Genomic DNA, 17,431 nt, shown 5'->3' on the forward strand with positions numbered 1-17,431 from the left:
GGAGGAAAGTCAGAGACGCTTCAGGGGCATGCCGGGAGTTGTAGTTCTAGGTGCGCGTTTGCCCGCCTCTGCGTGTGTGCGCGCATGCTCGAGGTAGGGGCGGGACCCAGCGGTTTGGTGGGCGTGGTTTACGGGAGCAAGATGGCGCCCGCCATGCTGATGCGGAAGGTTCTGCTGTGGCCCGCAGCCCAGGGACTCCTCCGGAACTTTTGGGAGCAACTGCAGCGGAAACTTCGGCAGAGCCGGCTAGGCTTTCCCAGTCCTCAGTGGGGTACGTGGAGAGGGGTGGTGGGGAGGGGACCCCAGGCAGAGTGGTGGGCACCGCTCGTGCTCTGCCCTGCTTCCGCGTCCTGATCTTCGGCCACGCGTAGGGGACGTTGTCCTGGACATTCACTTACTTAGAAACAGGAAAAAAAAGTCCTCTGATCGTCCCATTCGTACACAGAGTGTAGCCGAAGCTCATTAACTTAGCATCAAGGGACGCCACTATCTAGATTCTCTTATCTTTCCTTTCCAGTCATCCCACCCCCTAAAGCAATTTGCTCTCTGTGGCGTTTGAGCTTTGTGAAGTTGAATCCGGATCCCATGTTTTCCCCGGAAAGTGATTTTAAAGGGAAGTGTCTTGGTTGTTAAAATTGTCATTGCTTTGACATTTACATTCCATTCGATTTCCAAGGTATCCCGAACATAATAATGATAATACCCAGGCAGTCTGAACCGTGAGCCCCCTATATGTCAAAGCCTACATGTGCTTCCTGAGATAATCTCCACAACAATCCCATTAGGTGTCTCCACTTTTCAACTGAAGAAGTAGGCTCAGAAAGGTCTCAAGGTCACACAGACCTTCCAGAGCCTGCGCTATTACATCAGGCTACGCATAGCAATACTTTTAGATATATTGACAAGGAATACAAGTTGTTAAGTGTTAGACAGCTTTGTATATTTTTAAGAGTTCCTAAAGTCAAAAGAACTGTTGCAAGTCTGAGGAATATTGCAAAGAGAGGGTAAAGGAATCTCTCTGATTTTATAAACAATTTTAAAAACAAAAGTGAAATGTTGATGATCACATAAATCAATTAATATTCTACAAAGAGTGATGAGTTAGTTCTTTTCCTTAGAGAAGTGACGGGGATTGAGATTAAATATTATGAAGAACGAAGTGACTTAAAGGGCCTACCAGGATATGACTGAGGAGCTAACCCAATCTGAATGTAATGTAAAAGGGCAATCAACAGTTATCTCAGTGCCAGTAGGAAGTGGATTTTGGAAATCTCAAGCTTAGATTTATTCATGTTTACTACTAAACCCCTGAGTTCTGTATTATGAGAAACTCTTGGTAGAATTTAACCGATTCATTTAAGCAGGTGCCACTAAGAAAAATTCTGTGTTCTTTAAAATTATGTGTGAGCTCTACTATATTTCAGTAGCTACTAAGGTTTCCTGTTAAATGCCTGTTGAGTGTAATATTTTATATGTGCCTTTTGATATATCATTGTTGATTGTTAAGGAGAATGATACCTGTAAATGGTCATTTAGAAGTTAGAAACTGATTCTGTATCTCCATGTTTGTTTTGTAGGACCAGCATTAGCGGTCCAAGGTCCAGCTATGTTTACAGAACCAGCAAATGATACCAATGGAAGTAAGGAGATTTCCAGCTTTTTGGAGAACATCTTTTGGATGGCAGCTCCCAAAAACAGACGCAGCATTGAAGTTAACAGGTGTAGGAGAAGAAACCCTCATAAGCTTATTAAAGTTAAGGTAAGATGCTGATTTTTGTGGGTGTGCTTTTTCTCGTGTCCACCACCGCATATTCTGTTGGTTTATTCACATAACCCATGAGTGAATTATTTTCAGATCTTACATGCCTACATTCCTCTGGCCTAAATTAAATACAATATTCTCGTTATGTATGTGTGTGTATCTACTGTCTTGTAGCCTAAGTCTTAGGAACATAGTCAAGGAGGGAGTTTAGAGTCTGGACAGAGGACTGGGTTGTTAAGAGTCTACGTGACTTTTGTATTGTGAGCTGTGCCAGTCCTGAGCTGTGTGATTTTGAACCATATATGAATAAACATTTTAACTATGGCAGACCCTAAAATTAAAGTCAGAAGCGTAGATCTATTCGATTATGGGGTTTTACTAGCCCTTACAGATTTATTCTGTTCTTCACTGTATCCAATAAGGTACTGTGAAGGAAAATCCTTAGATAAGTAATAAAAATAGCTAATATCTATTAAGTGCTAATGATGTATCTAAGCGCTTTACATGAATTTTCTCATCATATCCTCACAACAATCCTCCAGAGTAAATATTGTTTTGCTAAGTTTTAGGATGAAGAAACTGAGGCAAAAAGAATTTGCCCGTGGTCTCAGACTTAAAAGGTGAAGCAGGATTTGAACCCTAGCAGTCTCCTATTGAAGTCACATTCTTCTCTTGAAACTTTGTGTGTGTTCCTATCCTCAGACAGTTCTAGATCTCAGTGCTCTTCTTCCTTACCCTCCCCACCATGTCCCATGGGTACACTTTCTTCATTGATCTAGTAACAAAAATTTTAGCATTTCTTACCTTTTTTAAAAAAAAAATTTTATTTATTTTTGGCTGTGTTGGGTCTTCGTTGCTGCGCGTGGACTTTTCTCTAGTTGCTGTTGTCTTTGTTGTGGTGCTCGGGTTTCTCATTGCGGTGGCTTCTCTTGTAGTGGAGCACAGGCTCTAGGCACGTGGGCTTCAGTAGTTGTGGCACACGGGCTTAGTTGCTCCACGGCGTGTGGGATCTTCCCGGACCAGGGCTCGAGCCCATGTCACCTGCATTGGCAGGCGGATTCTTAACCACTGCGCCACCAGGGAAGCCCAGCGTTTCTTACCTTTGATTTGTTAATTCATGGCTTTAATGGCCGTGATTTGAGTTCCTGTTTACTCCACGGCATTCCCCAGCAATGGGGCAGTACAGATGGAACTCAAGGACAGAAAATGGACTTTCATGAGCCTCCACGTTCAGTATTAAACCAAACCCTTAGAACTTAAGCTCTAAAGTATTATTGAGTCACAGTTGGGACCAGATTTAAAATGTGCAACTGAAAAATACTTCATTAATTGAGGCACCAATAATTCATACAGTTTGGTTGAGAGAATTTAATAGTTTAGGAATGCGATCTGTTACATGACTTCCCTGACTTTGTTTTTTCTGAGGGAAAAGAATATCTCTTGTCTTGTGCATTAATTTCCTTTGGTGAATTGTTTTCTGCTACATATAGTGTGTTATGCTGAGGGATTTGTTAGGAAAAGGGCACCAAGTGACGGTGGGTATTTTTTCCATACCTCGAAGATGGATGTGCGATCCAGTTTTCCAGGTATTGGAGTAAGATGAGAAGTCGGTGAGGCAAATGATTTGCAAGGTTTTTTGTTTCGTTCAGAAAATGGAGTTCTTTTTGTCGTCTGCCTCACAGATGTTTGTAGATTAATCTTCGGAAGTGCTCAGAGTTTCTTTGATGTTCCCATTTACTATTTTTCTTTATATTTCAAACCTACCTTTAGAACACAATGAAAGGACTTCTTTAGAGGTTAGAATTGTCTTATTAAAGTTGGGTAGACATATAAAACTCATGAAACCCTCAAATTGTAATATATAGGGAGTTTTACATTAAGGAATAATCAGTGTTAATTTATAGGAAGAAAACTCACACCACATACCATACAGGAATTTGAATTACACTCTGATGACCAGGGGAAGCCAACTTGTAATGTGTTTATCACCTTGTTCTTCCCAGGATAGACTGAAAGAAAAAGTGAATTCCCTTTACCTTGGTGTCTTATTTAAGATGCTGGCTGTGTGGTTCACCCCAATGTGTTGATGGGCTCCTTATCAGATGTTTAGTTTTTGAGGATGGGGGAATGGAGTACCATTTCACATAATAAGACTGTTGTATTTAAGTAAAAATGTACCAGATTCAAAGTCGGTAGACCTGAATTCTAGTCCCAATTTTTCTACTAATTCAAATCAATGTGTGTCCTCAGTTTCCCTATTAAAGTGAGGTTGAACTGGGTGGTCCTGTGACCTTGTGCGGCATGGACATTCCAAGAAAGTTTACATATAAGCCTCATTCCTGTCAGTGATGTGTGCGTTATATTGCGTCTTGTTAAAATGTTTTTGTTTGGTTGGGTTTTTTTTAAGAACAATATAGACGTTTGTCCTGAATGCGGTCACCTGAAACAGAAACACGTCCTCTGTGGCTATTGCTATGAGAAGGTGCGTAAAGAGACAGCGGAAATCAGACGACAGATAGGGAAGCAAGAGGGAGGCCCTTTCAAGGCTCCTACCGTGGAGACCATGGTGCTGTACTTGGGGGAGACACCCTCCAAGCAAGACCAGGGCAAGAGGATCATCGAGCGAGAACGGAAGCGGCCATCCTGGTTCACCCAGAATTGACAGCAAACATGTTTCTAGAGGATAACTTCACACAAGTCGTTTCTCCTGAAAAAGAGGAAGATTCTTTGTTTTTATGTTGGTTGTGTGCTTGTTTTTAAATCATCAGCATAGCCTGAAACATTCTTTATAAGCACTTAGTTTTTTGCGGGTAATTTGAAGAATGCATCAGGAGTAAAGTCTGAAAATGTTTGTTTATGCAGAGGCTCAATGGATTTATGTGTCTGTTTCTATTATACTATGAAGTTTTAGTGAACAGAATTTTCAGGACAGAAAAATGAAACCTAATTTAAAATTCGCAGCCAGAATTATGCGTCTGGGCTCTGGTTTTGTTTGTTTGCCACTGGTTTTTCTTACAAGAATACTTACACAAATGCTTTTGTTTAAGTAACACCTGAAAATAGGTTATTTAAATTCTGGGTATCGCTTTTTTAAGATGGTACATGTAGCAGGAAGAAAAAGTTCGTTCTGTTTGGTTTTTTCGTTTGTTTCAGCAAATTAAAATGGCCTCTGTATGGCCCTTATAGGAGACATGTTCGTTTACTTAGAAGTAGTTCTTGACATTTCGCATTAAATCAAGATGACATTCAGAATTCATTAGATGGCTCATGAGATCTGTAATTTGTAGTCCGGGGAGAGAGATCTTTTAAAGGAGATGTGAGTGAATTCAGTAGCACACAGAAAATGTGCTGAGGGGGTTGCCCTTGCATTTTCCTTCTAGGATGACCTTTTAGTTTATTTCACATTTCATCATATTTCTCTCTATAGCAATGGCCTTTTTAACTTAACGCAATTCATTTCATATTTCCGTCTCCTTCCCCCATTCCTGTGTCTACCCTGAGTCCAAGGTTTGCTGTTTCCTGCCTCGCTGAAAAAAATAATAAAAGTGAGGTAGCGTATTAAAACACAAAGTAAGAGAATTACAGTTGAATGGAAAATTAATGGATAAAATAAGATAAAGCCCAGGGATATATTCACAACAAAATGCATGCTACAGTAGCCTGAGTACTTACAAGAATTAGGCAGTGAGTTCAACCCTGAACTTGCTTTGCCTTGAAAAGGACGTCCATTGATAAGTCTCCACAAGACATAATCCAGAAGTATACCTCTATCCTGGTATTGAGGCCTAGGGTAAGTTTTGCCCCTGGAACTTCTGAGGACTCTGATGGGGTCATCCATGTTAACATTCCTAGAAGTAAAATGACCAATGTCATGTGGTACAGTACAGATCGATGATATATCGGAGTGCAATTCAGTGAGAGCAAATCCTTAAATCTTCCAAAGTACCGGAGTCCCAGTAAATAGCTCTTTAAGACTTAGCTCCACCCACACATAAAAAAAACAAATTCTGGAGGAATTGTTGTCTGCGTATTCTTATTAAGGCAATCCTCTGCAGATACTGATTTTTCACTCTGACAAGCCTTAGAAATGCCTAGTGTCAAACTAGGTATACTTGGAAGCTAAGGCTAAAAAGTACACACCTGAATCTTCCACCGCCTACTCAGCATCTCATTTGACTCTCAACAGGTTGCAAAGTGCATGTCTGGGTAACATATTGTCCACTGATTTAGCAGAAAGCTACACAGATGAACCTAATGAGAATGTGTGGGCAGGTCCACTTTTCTGTTTGCTACTCATGGGCAGATAAACATCAAATGCATCCCCAAATTAGCAGAACCAGATATCTGGTTCATGTCAGAAAGCCATGTCATTAGGGAAAGTGCCTATCACTGTTTTTGAAGAGGTTGTCCCCACAAAGTTATCTTTATAACAGATTATATCACTTAATACCTCCATTTTTTTTTTACTCTCAGGAAAAAGAAAACACGAGTTTGAATAAAATCATTTACGTAACCGATTCGTTCATGTTCTGAACAGTAGAGATGAACTTCATCCCTACCTGTCTGCGTCATCAAGATGTTGAGACAGATTACTTTTGGAAGGAGGGGTCCAAGTTTTGTTTGGGAGAGGTGGGTCAGGAGGTGATGTCCCCTCTGAGCTTGGTGACAGTCCCCTCCATCTTCCTGTCTCCTTTAGCCAGTTCCTAGCAGATTGCCAGATGCTGAAGGTCTAAGCGTCTGACTTCACTGCATCTCCTAGCCAGGGTCCTCCTTCAAACCCTAATCATCTCTTTTCCGAGCTGTTACAATGCACTTTCCAATTACTGGTTTCCAGCCTTCTCATATTTCTCATTCATTTTAATAGTTTTTCACTTACAAAATTAATACATCACTATAGTTAATGAAGTAATGCATAGTATATAAGCGAAAAGTGAAGAATTGTTACTCCACCACTATGGAGTATATGCTTCTCAATGCCACATTCTGGTTTCTGAAACACTTCTGATCGTATCACTCCCTGATCAAAACCAGACTCCTAATGAAACCCTCTCTGGTGTCCTCACGATCTGTCCCAGTCTTTGTGCCCACCTCCCAACACAGCGAGGTACACACCCCACCCCTCAGTTTGTTGAAATTATAACCACGTGTAGCAGAGCTTGTGATGCCCTCCTCAGCACGCATCACCCCCCCATCCTCATTTGGGCCCACTCTGTCCCACCTCACTGAGTCTTCCTCTCAGACCCCCTTACTGATTCCTTCTCTTCCCCCTAACCTCTTGAGAGTGCCCAAGGCTCCATTCTTGGGGGTCTCATACACTGTTACGGCTTTAAACGGCAACTCTATCTTGACGCCTTCCAATTTGGTATGGGCCAAATTTCTGGCATGGGCCTCTCCCCTGAACTCCAGATTCATATTCAACTGTGTACAGTAAGCCCCCTACATACGAACCTTCAAGTTTCGAACTTTCAAAGATGCATCAACGCGTTCCATCAGCGTCAGGCGTGAGTGAAATCGCAGCTTGCCCTCCGTCTCGTATTACTGACGATCCTTCAGCTCTACCATCTCCCACCTCCTCTCCCTCCTCCAGTCAGTAACTCTTCTCGCCTGTTCACTTGATGCCAGTCCCTGGATGCCAGCTGTTGTGCTGCACTGCTGTACTTTTCAAGGGACTGCACTGTAAGATTAAAAATGTTTTCTTTATTTTTAGTTTGTTTTTTATGTATTATTTGTGTGAAAAGTATTATAAACCTATTACAGCATACTACTATATAGCCAATTGTGTTAGCTGAGTACCTAGGCTACGTTTGTTGGACTTAGGAACAAATTGGACTTACGAACGTGCTCTCAGAACAGAACTCGTTCGTATGTAGGAGACTTACTATGCTTGGCCTTCCAGTCAAATGTCTAACAGATGTCTTCACTCAGTGTCTACACTCAGAATCTTTTCCCTCCAGGTCCTACTATTCCCTGCCCTCCCACCCCGACCACAATCTCCTCCGTCTCGGTTTATGGCAAGTCCATTCTCTTAGTTGCTCAGTCATCCTTGACTTTGATGTCTCTCTGTCTCTCTCTCTCACCCAATCTGTAAGCACATCCACAAATCCCACTGGTTCTACATTTAAAATATACTTAGATTCTGACCATTCATCACCACCTGCACCACTACCGCCCTGATCACAGCCCCCATCATCTTGCCTAGAAAACCAAAGTACCCCACTAACTGGTCTCCCTGCCACCACCTTGATCTCCTGTAGTCTATTCCCAACACAGCAGCCAGAATCCTTGCAAAACAGGTCTAATCGTGTCTCCTCTCTCTTCAAATTCCTTTATTCAAAACCTTAACTCAGATGAAACATGCAGATACATGAGGATTTTTGCTTTATGTGATCAACACAAACACACAAACATATGTATATATACAAATTCCTTGTAAGTTTTGGTAAATCAAAAATATTTTAGGTATTTAGAATGACCTCTATTTAAAGAAGTTGTGATAAATCTTTTTAATATATGAATGATTTTTTTCATAATTCGTGTGGTATGACTTAAACTCAAGATTTCCTCTCAAAAGAAGTACAAAGAGTAGGGGCCTTGCATACATCCCCGGTATGGAGATCATTTTAACACTTTCCTCAGAGAACTAATTCTTATCCCTACTGCTACCCTCCCATATGCAGTTGTTATGTTTCAGGGACAGGATTAGTCCCTCAATATCACTAAATCTGTGCTTTGGGACTCTACGGTCTATGATTAGCGTTTCTTTTCCTGGCACACACACTGAAATAGATGATCTGTCTTCACTGCAGCTGGTAAGAAGCAATGTCATCCCGTGGCCTATATCGGTGCCTAGCATCTTAATTTGTGCCTCCGGAACAGAACGGTGTCTCTTGCAGGAGCTGTCCTCACTCGTCTCGACAGCAGAGGGCGACCGAGAGAGCATGTTCCTGGTGCCCTAGCGGCTGCCCCAGCCCACTTTTCGCCGGGCTACTTTTCGCCTGGGAAGCACTTGTAGTGATCGAGCCTTTCCGTCACCACCAACCCCCCCGCCCCCCGCCCCCGCTGTCCCATTGACGTCCTGTGCCGTCCCCTTCGCCATGTTTGGGAAGTCGCTAGTGACTGTTAAGGATGCTATTTGGAGCAAGGACGGGAGGAAAGCTAGAAGGCCAACCTGTTCCGGTCTCCTGGATCCTGGTTTTTTGTGTGTTTTTTGTTTTTTTTAAACTTTTTATTTTATATTGGCGCATAGTTGATTAGCAATGCCGTGTCAGCTTCAGGTGCACAGCAAAATGATTCAGTCATACATATAGGTGTATCTATTCTCTTTCAAATTCTCCTCCCATCTAGGCGTCACATAATACTGAGCAGAGTTCCCCAAGCTACACAGCAGGTCCCCGCCGGTCATCTATTTTAAATACAGCAGTGGTACATGTCAATCCCAACCTCCCTAACTCTCCCTCCCCCCACTCCCACCCCGACCCCCACGACCACAAGCTCCTTCTCTCTGTCTGTTTCCACCTCGCAAATAAGTTCACCCCCGTCACGTTTCTTTTAGATTCCGCACATAAGCGACACCACCTCGATCTCCGTCCGACCCACCCCACCCAGCACAATCCCCAGGTCCATCCAGGTTGCTGCAAACAGCACCACCCCTGTTATTCACGCTCAGAGCCAGCTTGGCATTCAGCCTGGACACGCAGTTCGGGAGGTACCACGACTTACCAGGCATCCCGAGCCGCCTCGCTAGGGGGCAGCAGGTGAACTGTACTGAGTCATCTCCAATGAGATCGACACCCATCGGGTTCGGCAATGCTGGGACATGCCTATTTCCACCAAAGCCATCCGCGTGTGGAGAGCAGCCAGGATTGCTTCACGGGGAGACAGCGCTGCCTGCAACGCTGAGCCCAGGTGCTGGCTGCTCCCCTCTGCCCTGGCCTTCAGCGATGCTCTCCTGCGTGGGAGCGCTCCTCCACCCTCTTTCCCGACCCCACGCCCTCGCAGTCACGCAGCCTGCTTCATGATCAAATTCTTTCCAAGAGCTTTTTGCAGGGTAAAAGCTCAGAATGCCACTACATGGTAGTTATCTCTCCAGTATTCTCTAATATTAACATTTCAGTGGCTACAACGAAGTACCGATTTTCTCATTGCCATTGCTGTAATCCTGTAGTTCTCATCAAGGGGCGATTCTCTCCTCGACCCCGGGGATGGGAAATGTCTAGTGACATTTTTGGTTGTCACCACTTGGAGTGGAGGGAGAGGAGAGCTACTGGCTCCTAGTGGGTAAAAGAAAGGGATGACACTAAACATTTCCCCATCAAACTCAATAAAACTAATTTTATTTTGAATAAAATATGTGAAAAGAAAATACTTTAGTTTTCTAGAAGTTTCACTTTCATCTTATCTTTTCCCTACTTTAAATTCTTAAGATAACCCTCAGTTCTAAGCCTCCAGGTCTAATTTTCCTATTGCTCTCCAGGCCCATATATCCAAATAATACCAGGGATTTCCATTAGAATGTTACCTCACAGCCTTACCAACTCTTCCAAATCTTTCCCCCAGAATTTGCTTCTCTGGTAGCCTAGTTTGGTTCACTTATTCATTCAACAAACATCTATCCTGTCTAATATTTCTTTGCAACTATAGCACACTCCTGCTTGGCTAAATGACATTTCAAGATTAGCACATGGAAAAACTATTGATCACCCCCCCAACCCATCCCCATCAGCCAAACCTGTACCTGACCCAAACTTTCCCACCTTGATAACAGTCATTGCCTCGTGCAAAGTTGCTCAAGCAAAACCCTAGTCATTCTTGATTTTTCTCTTCCCTTCTCATTGGACATAGAATTCAAAAGCAACTCCTCTTGACTTTATCCCAATGACATATCAGAGACCTGAGGCAATTGGTTTGGAGCCATAGGCAGGGATGCAAAGAGAATGATCAGGGAGGGGCAAGAATGCATCTTGGGGCAGTAATCTAGGTCAGAGATGATATAGTACAGACCAGGATGGTGGCAGTGGACGTAGAGAGAACGCGAGGAAGTTGAGATGTATTTCAGAAACAGAATAGATGGGACTCTGATTATGAATCAAGGATGATTCCCAAGTTCCTAGCCTGAGCAACACAGGAGATGTGATTAGGAAGCCTGTGTGAGGTGAAGGCAGGTTATGGGGGAAACTGAAGATGCCCATTTTTGACAAGTTTTTTTTTGAAATACTATTGGACCTCCAAGCTGAGATGTAGGGGCAGTTGATGGACATGTGAGTGTGTAAAGTCAGAAACAGTCAGCACATGGAATTTTTCTGCAGGATCTTAGTTCCCCAACCAGGTATCGAAACTGGGCCATGGCAGTGAAAGCCCAGAATCCTAACCACAAGGCTACCAGGGAACTCCCTCAGATGGGATGTTTTTAAAGCCATGGAAATGAATGGGATTATCCAGGGCAAGTATTCAAGAGAGAGAAGAGAACCATAAACTGAGGGGGAAATCAGGAGATGTTGTCCTGCCACAGATCCCAAGAGCGGAGAGCATGTTGAAGAGAGGAAGCCATCCATTCTGTCAAATGTGCCTGGAATGAGGATTGAAAAGGGCCCAACGATTGCGGCAAATGGAATTGGTTTGTGACATGACAAAAGCGATTTCATTTGTGTGTTGGTGGCAGAAGCCAGATAGGAGTGGGCTGAAGGACAGGTGAACTGAGGATATATGGAGGCTGTGTTCCTAGACAGGTCTTCCCAACAGTCATGCTCTGCAGGGGAGTAGAGAAGTGAGACAACAGCTGGAGGAGGGGTGGGGAGGGAGGGGCCAGTGTGTGCGTGCGAGTGTGTGTGTGTGCGTGTGTGTGTGTGCGTGTGTTTCGCAAACTGAGAGAGCAAGCATGTATTTATGCTCATGGGAATTATCCAGTAAAAGAGGAGACTGTTGGCAAAATGATGGAAAGAAAGACAACCCGACAGCCAGATAGAGGGAGCTGTCTTTAATGAAGTGAGAGGATGGGCCCAAGGCTCACTCTTCAGAAAGAGGAATGCACCCTCTAACCTAACATCTGAAGGTTATACCGGGAGGAAGACCTGGGACAAGGTTGCACCAAGTTCGTATCAAGGAAATGGTTTTGCTCATTAAAAATAATGAGTAGAACTATATAAAAAATAGATGATCAACAAGGACCTACTATATAGCACGGGAACTCTACTCAATACTCTGCAATAACCTACATGGGAAAAGAATCTGAAAAAGATATATATATATATATATATATATATGACTGAATCACTTCGCTGTATTCCTGAAACTAACACAACATTGTAAGTCAACTATACTCCAATATAAAATTAAAAAATAAGTAGAGAGTAGTTGTAGTATTTATGGGGAGAAACTAAAAATTGGTTTTGCAAAGGAAACAACAGTTGCAGCCTAACTCTTTTGAATCCCCAGGCTGGTAGCCACATGTATGATAACTTTTCTTAGGTTTTATTTTTATGCTTATGACCTTATTCCATGTTGTCAGATTAACAAAAATCGTTTCTTCAACTTTCCTATGATTTGATTTTTCTTTTTACATGCAAAGCTCTACTACATCTGGAATTAATTTTGATATGTGATATATGGACAGAATCTAAAATGATTGTTTCTTACCCTCGGGTACATCACTGATTTCATCTTTAGAGAAATGTCTATTCAAGTCCTTAGCCCATTTTGAATCAGGTTGTTTGATTTTGTTGTTGTTGAATTGTGGGAGTTCTTTATATATTCTGGATATTAACCCCTTATCAAATATATGGTTTACAGATATCTTCTCATGGATTTCCTTTTCACTCTATGAATGACATCCTTTGATGCACAAAAGATGAATACTATTTAACATTTACACACTTTTCCATTATAAATTCTTACATATGGTAGGGTCTGTCTGAGGCTCTTCCTTCCCATTTCTGTTCGTGAACCACAACAATGCCATTTTAATTACCGCCACGTTATAGTGCATTTTCCTGCATGGTAAAGGAGGTATCTCCTCCTTACTCTTCATTGTCTCAAAAAAAAATTAGCTCTATATTTATTTTTCAGAACAGACTTTAGAATCATTTGGGCCAGTGTTATATTCATTGGGATTTTGCTTGGGATAATATTAACCCTAAAATTTAATGAATTTGGTATATTTAGTCTTTCTACATAACATGGTATTTTCTATATTTATTTCATCTTATTTCCTACCCTTAATTAAGATTCTCTGGTTCTCCTCATACGGATCCCATGCATTCATTGCAAGGGTCAGTTCAATGCCCTTGACCCAAAATGTTGGCAGTGGAGAGGAGACTGTATCCTATTAGTCAGCCAGTGGAGCTTCCACCTCCATCAGACACGTCCTATTTACCAGAGTAGCTGAAGAAGCCAAAAGATATCTGAGAAGCCTGATTCATTTCCATACTTTTCTGGAATATACCTAGAAGTCTGAGTCTCTGAATCTGCCCTCACAACAGCCCAATCTATAATTTTGCTTTTCCCATTTTCCTGCCATTAGACTTAGATGAAGCAAATAATTCCATTTGGTCAATATATTGATGATTTAATGGCCGGTGTTATGTGTCATGTGTCATTCCAGAGGCTTAATGGTTATTTCTGCTGATACAATCTTCCAGAATATGAAGGCCAGGGACATCTAAGTATATACTTTGAGCTAGCATCGGATGTGGTTGTCAGGAGATAAAAATGAGCAAGAGGAAAGATAAATTCTCAAAGTCTTTTAAAAAATTATTATTTCCAGTTAACGCCATCATTCGAAAACACTATCAGTCTTTATATTAAACTCAAAACCATTTTCTTCACTGTGATGGGGGACATTTAATGAACATCTATTATATGCCAGACATTTTACATACGTTATAAATAATCTTTAAAATAACATTATAGAGGGCTTCCCTGGTGGCGCAGTGGTTGAGAGTCCGCCTGCCGATGCAGGGGACACGGGTTCGTGCCCCGGTCCGGGAAGATCCCACATGCCGTGGAGCGGCTGGGCCCGTGAGCCATGGCCGCTGAGCCTGCGCGTCTGGAGCCTGTGCTCCGCAGCGGGAGAGGCCACAACAGTGAGAGGCCCGCATACCACAAAAAGAAAAAAAAAAAAAAATGACACACATTTATCCACAGCCCGGAGCTCACAGTGGGGAGGTGGAGACGGAGGCCAGCTTGGGTTCCTCCTCACGGCCTCCACAGAGTTGGTGTGTGCACATCTTAAAGCTGCACCTTTTAATTCTATAGAACAAATGTTGGCCAGCTTCCCAGGTGGCATATGGATATTTATAGTAGAATTTGTTCAAGCTTGAAAGGAAATGATGTGTCCAATGGCTTCACTTGGAGCTCAGGACATTCAAGCCTAGACTCACCCAGGATCACAAAGCTAACGAATGTTACACGTGGGTCTAGAACTGTTTACCTGGATCATGATCCTGGCCATACATGACTTTGCAAATGTTCATTCTTTTAATAACACAAATACCAAACGTCATCAGAAATTGAGGTGATGAGACATTCTCACTGTAACTTTTGGAGGTAACAATACTTCTTTTCCCATGGTTATGATACCAGTTTATACAAAGAGTAGTAAGTACAATAGACCTGGTGATTTCCTTCTAACACTAGGTTTACCATGTTGAATGGTGCAGATGTAGAACGTTTCCATCATTTCAGAAAGGCCCGTGGGACAGCACTGCTCTACAGAAAATTGATCAAGGAGTAAAACAGATTTGATGGAGTTCACTCTGAACACTCTCAATTTTCAAAGTCTCCTTAGTGTCAAAATACTGGGGTTAACACACCCTCTACTCATCTCTGTATTTTATACTTAAGACAATATTAGTTAAATGAATGATAATTTACAATTCCCCAGGCTTACATGTGAAAATCCATCTCACTGTGACATCACCAACACTGAATCCATTTTACAGATGTGTTTCTATTTTAGGATCCTTTCTTCAAAAGAAGCAATTTCTGTACTTATTTATAAACTTGACCCTCTTTTCCTTGTTCAATTCATTCATCAGAGTTTTGCCTTTATTATTTCATAAATATCCATTTATCTAAATAGATGAACGGATAAAAATAAAATTAGTCAAATCTAAGTATGTTTTTCATCTGTTGTCATAGTGTAGGAGTAATGAGTTAAAGCTTTCCATGACAATTGAGTTTTTGAAGTTTTCTTCTTGTGTTTTGAATATTTAAAACTTTCTTGTGATGAAATGCTATTTTTCACTTGGTAAGAAATCAGAGAGATCATACATATACTTTAACTCAGTTTCCCCCAATGGTAACGTTTGTAAAACTGTAGTATAATATCACAGCCAGAATATCAACATTCAGATTCTTCCAGTTTTACTTGTGTGTGTGTGTGTGTGTGTGTGTGTGTGTGTGTGTGTTTAGCTCTAAATAATTTTATCAGAGTCAAGATACTGAACAATTCCATCACCACAAGGACCCCTCTCCTGATTTATATTTTAAATATGGAAGATAATTACGTGATTCAAAAATGAGTACTGTATATTAAGACATAATTAGAGAAGTCAGCCTTCCATCCGTATCCTCTTAACTCTATTTCCTCTCTTTCATTATCAATAATTTTTTAAAATTTTGTTCTTGTTTTATTCTTTCACTGTTTTTCTGAAAATGTAAGCAAATACCTATATCTATTATATTTCTCCCCCTTCTTTCATGTAAGGACACAGAAGAAATAAAGTTTTCTTAGCACTTGCCTTTTCTGCTTAACAATTGTATCTATTGGGATAGGCTAGGGTCTGCCTATATTAAAACAGCACTGAAATCTCAGTGGTTTGAAACAAACAAACAAACAAACGAAATCCACTCTTGTTTCTACATTCCCTCACTTCCCTAATTACTGTTTGAATCTGCCCTTTGGAACTCAGGGATGGTATAGGAGACTGAAGCCTTTTTCCTGCAGACAAGAAACGGGACACAGAAAGGCTTTCGTACCCAGGAGGACCCTGCAGCCCCCTGCTCAGTTTTATGACCACAAAGCACTGCTTTGGGGTTCTCAGAGTTTTTAGTGAATATCTGGGTGGATGGCCCAAGGTCTTATAAAGCAGTTAGAGGTTTAAAGAGGAGGGAGTCTATATTGTCCTGAATGTTATAACTCACTAGCTCTGAGTGTCAGTCACCGATGGTTGCGGTTTTACAAGATGTCTACAATTCTTTGCCAATCTCCCCCTCAGAGGGTGGAGCTCAGTTCCTCACTGCACGGGCATGAGTGGGACTTAGAGATTTACTTCTAGCAAATGGAATGTGCAGACGTGACAGTAGGTGACTTCTGAAACTAGTCATAAAAGGCATCATGGCTCCCTCTTGCTGTCCTGAATCACCCACCCTGGGGGAAGCCAGCTGCCACTGCATGAGGTGGCCCTGCAGAGGGGTCTCTGGTGAGGAGTTGAGGCCTCCTACCAACAGCTGTGTGCCTGAGCCGGGTTCTGGATCCTGCAAGATAGTCAATGTTTATTGGTTTTTTTTGTTTTTTTTTTTTTTTTTTTTTTTGCGGTATGCGGGCCTCTCACTGTTGTGGCCTCTCCCGTTGTGGAGCACAGGCTCCGGATGTGCAGGCTCAGCGGCCATGGCTCACGGGCCTAGCCGCTCCGCGGCATGTGGGATCTTCCCAGACCGGGGCACGAACCCGTGTCCCCTGCATCGGCAGGCAGACTCTCAACCACTGCGCCACCAGGGAAGCCCAATGTTTATTGTTTTAAGCCACTAAGTTTTGGAATAATTTTTACTCAGCAATAGCTAACTTTACCCCAGTGAAGAAGTATTTTTCAGGGAGAAACAAAGAAAGACAGTGGATCAGCCTGGATGGGGGTCAGGATTGGGTCTGAGAGGAGAGGGCCGTGGAGAGGTGGCCCTTCACTGGCAGAACCACTCAAGGATGCCACCATGGCCGAACCAGTTTCTAAGTCAACATTTCTCAATTCCTTCAACTGCATTTTCTTCGTAACCCATAGATGATCAGATTCTCAGTCCTGGTGGACGGATGGTAATGACAATACCTCTCATTCACTAAGCAGTGGCTCCATGCTTAGCATGGTTCTGAGCACATTATGTGTATGAAGTCACTTCCTCTTCACCCTAACCCTCTGAAGTAGATTTGCAGGTGTAGAAACGCAGTTACAGAGGCTTCCCTGGTGGCACAGTGGTTAAGACTCCTCGTTCCCAATGCAGGGGGCCTGGGTTTGATTCCTGGCCTGGGAGCTAGATCCCACATGCATGCCACCACTAAGAGTTTGCATGCTGCAACTAAGGAGTCTGCGTGCCACAACTAAGGAGCCTGCGAGCCACAACTAAGGAGCCCACATGCCGCAACTAAGACCCAACACAACCAAATGCATAAATTAAATAAATATTTTAAAAATAAATAAGTAAAATAAAGAACAAGTTAAAAAAAAAGAAAGAAACTGAGTTACAGAAAAGTCAAGTCACTTCTTCCACATCACAGACCCAGGATGGGTAGGTTCCAAGTCCAGGTAGACAGGCAGCAGGGACCATGCTCAACCATAGTTCTGTGCAGCAAATGAGACTAATCTGTCTATAAGAAGAACAACAATTTATTAATTAGTGATGATCGTGATGGGAGCCCTGTTTCCAATGATCCAAATACTTCTGCAATTTAGGGCACCCCTCTTT

The 17,431-nt window shown here is 42.3% G+C and overlaps 1 protein-coding gene across 1 annotated transcript; it reads left to right on the forward strand.

The window, feature by feature from the left end:
• Nucleotides 1-102: 102 nt before the first annotated feature.
• MRPL32 (mitochondrial ribosomal protein L32) lies at nucleotides 103-5,018 on the forward strand. The gene is made up of 3 exons (XM_004263318.4): nucleotides 103-271; nucleotides 1,578-1,759; nucleotides 4,170-5,018. Exons 1-3 carry the CDS (start codon nucleotides 142-144, stop codon nucleotides 4,422-4,424), a joined length of 567 nt encoding a protein of 188 aa, XP_004263366.2. The 5' UTR covers nucleotides 103-141; the 3' UTR covers nucleotides 4,425-5,018.
• The last annotated feature ends 12,413 nt before the right edge of the window (nucleotides 5,019-17,431 follow it).

The sequence above is a fragment of the Orcinus orca genome, chromosome 9 (assembly GCF_937001465.1).
Source record: "Orcinus orca chromosome 9, mOrcOrc1.1, whole genome shotgun sequence".
Taxonomy (NCBI): Eukaryota; Metazoa; Chordata; class Mammalia; order Artiodactyla; family Delphinidae; genus Orcinus; species Orcinus orca.

Coding starts and splice junctions, on each gene's coding strand:
- MRPL32 (XM_004263318.4), top strand. CDS start 142: ATGGCGCCCGCCATGCTGATGCGGAAGGTTCTGCTGTGGCCCGCAGCC. Junction 272..1,577: donor CTTTCCCAGTCCTCAGTGGG/GTACGTGGAGAG, acceptor TTTGTTTTGTAG/GACCAGCATTAGCGGTCCAA. Junction 1,760..4,169: donor ATAAGCTTATTAAAGTTAAG/GTAAGATGCTGA, acceptor GTTTTTTTTAAG/AACAATATAGACGTTTGTCC.